This window comes from Penaeus monodon, chromosome 19, assembly GCF_015228065.2.
Source record: "Penaeus monodon isolate SGIC_2016 chromosome 19, NSTDA_Pmon_1, whole genome shotgun sequence".
Taxonomy (NCBI): domain Eukaryota; kingdom Metazoa; phylum Arthropoda; class Malacostraca; order Decapoda; family Penaeidae; genus Penaeus; species Penaeus monodon.
In genome coordinates this window covers 31428979-31429601 of record NC_051404.1, presented here as the reverse complement: position 1 = coordinate 31429601, position 623 = coordinate 31428979, and the positions used below count along the sequence as shown (strand labels likewise).

The window sequence follows — 623 nt, the reverse complement described above, 5'->3', positions numbered from 1 at the left end:
GCATATACAGGGATATGTATTTTCGAGGACGCCGTTAATCGTAGGCGCCGTTCCGAGGATCGAGTCGGTGGTGGCTCCTGCGTCGCCCTTCGAGTCAGCTCACCTTCTCCAGGTCGCGGGGTTTAGATTCGATCTTGTTGGTCACCACCATGTGGTGGAATTCGGCCTCAACGCGGTCCTTCATCTTCATCTGTGTGTGTGTGGGGGGGGGAGGTGTTGTGTCAGATGAATATTCGTGTTATTTCATTGAAACTGCATGTGTGTGTGTGTGCATAAATCGTGTGCACATATCCTAAACTTACTGAAACGCGGGGACCCTTTTTATTAATCCAAATATACCCCTCGCTTCTTTATTTTCTTTAACGAAAAGATGGATCTTGCATGACAATGATGAAAAAGAAAATTGTGACCATAATTGAATTTCCGTTACCGTGGGAATTAAGCCTCTCCGTGACATTACATTACGAATTTATAGAACGAACAATAACACGGAGAGAAAGTTTGTTGTTTACCTTTGCATAACGTTTGGCCTGATGCAGTTTCTTGAGGTTGTCCTTCAGCTGAGTTTGCTTCAGTCTGTGGGAAAAAGGCTGAACCGTTTTCTCTCCTTTCCTTAAATCACT

At 44.6% G+C, this 623-nt stretch overlaps 1 protein-coding gene across 1 annotated transcript in view; it reads right to left on the bottom strand.

The window, feature by feature from the left end:
• Positions 1-623, bottom strand: part of LOC119585174 — a 27573-nt gene that overhangs the window by 13950 nt on the left and 13000 nt on the right. The window contains exons 6-7 of the mRNA XM_037933811.1: positions 513-580; positions 104-190 (exon numbers count right to left, since the gene is read on the bottom strand). Coding sequence (XP_037789739.1) covers positions 104-190; positions 513-580 — 155 coding nt within the window. The remainder of the gene's footprint in view (positions 1-103; positions 191-512; positions 581-623) is intronic.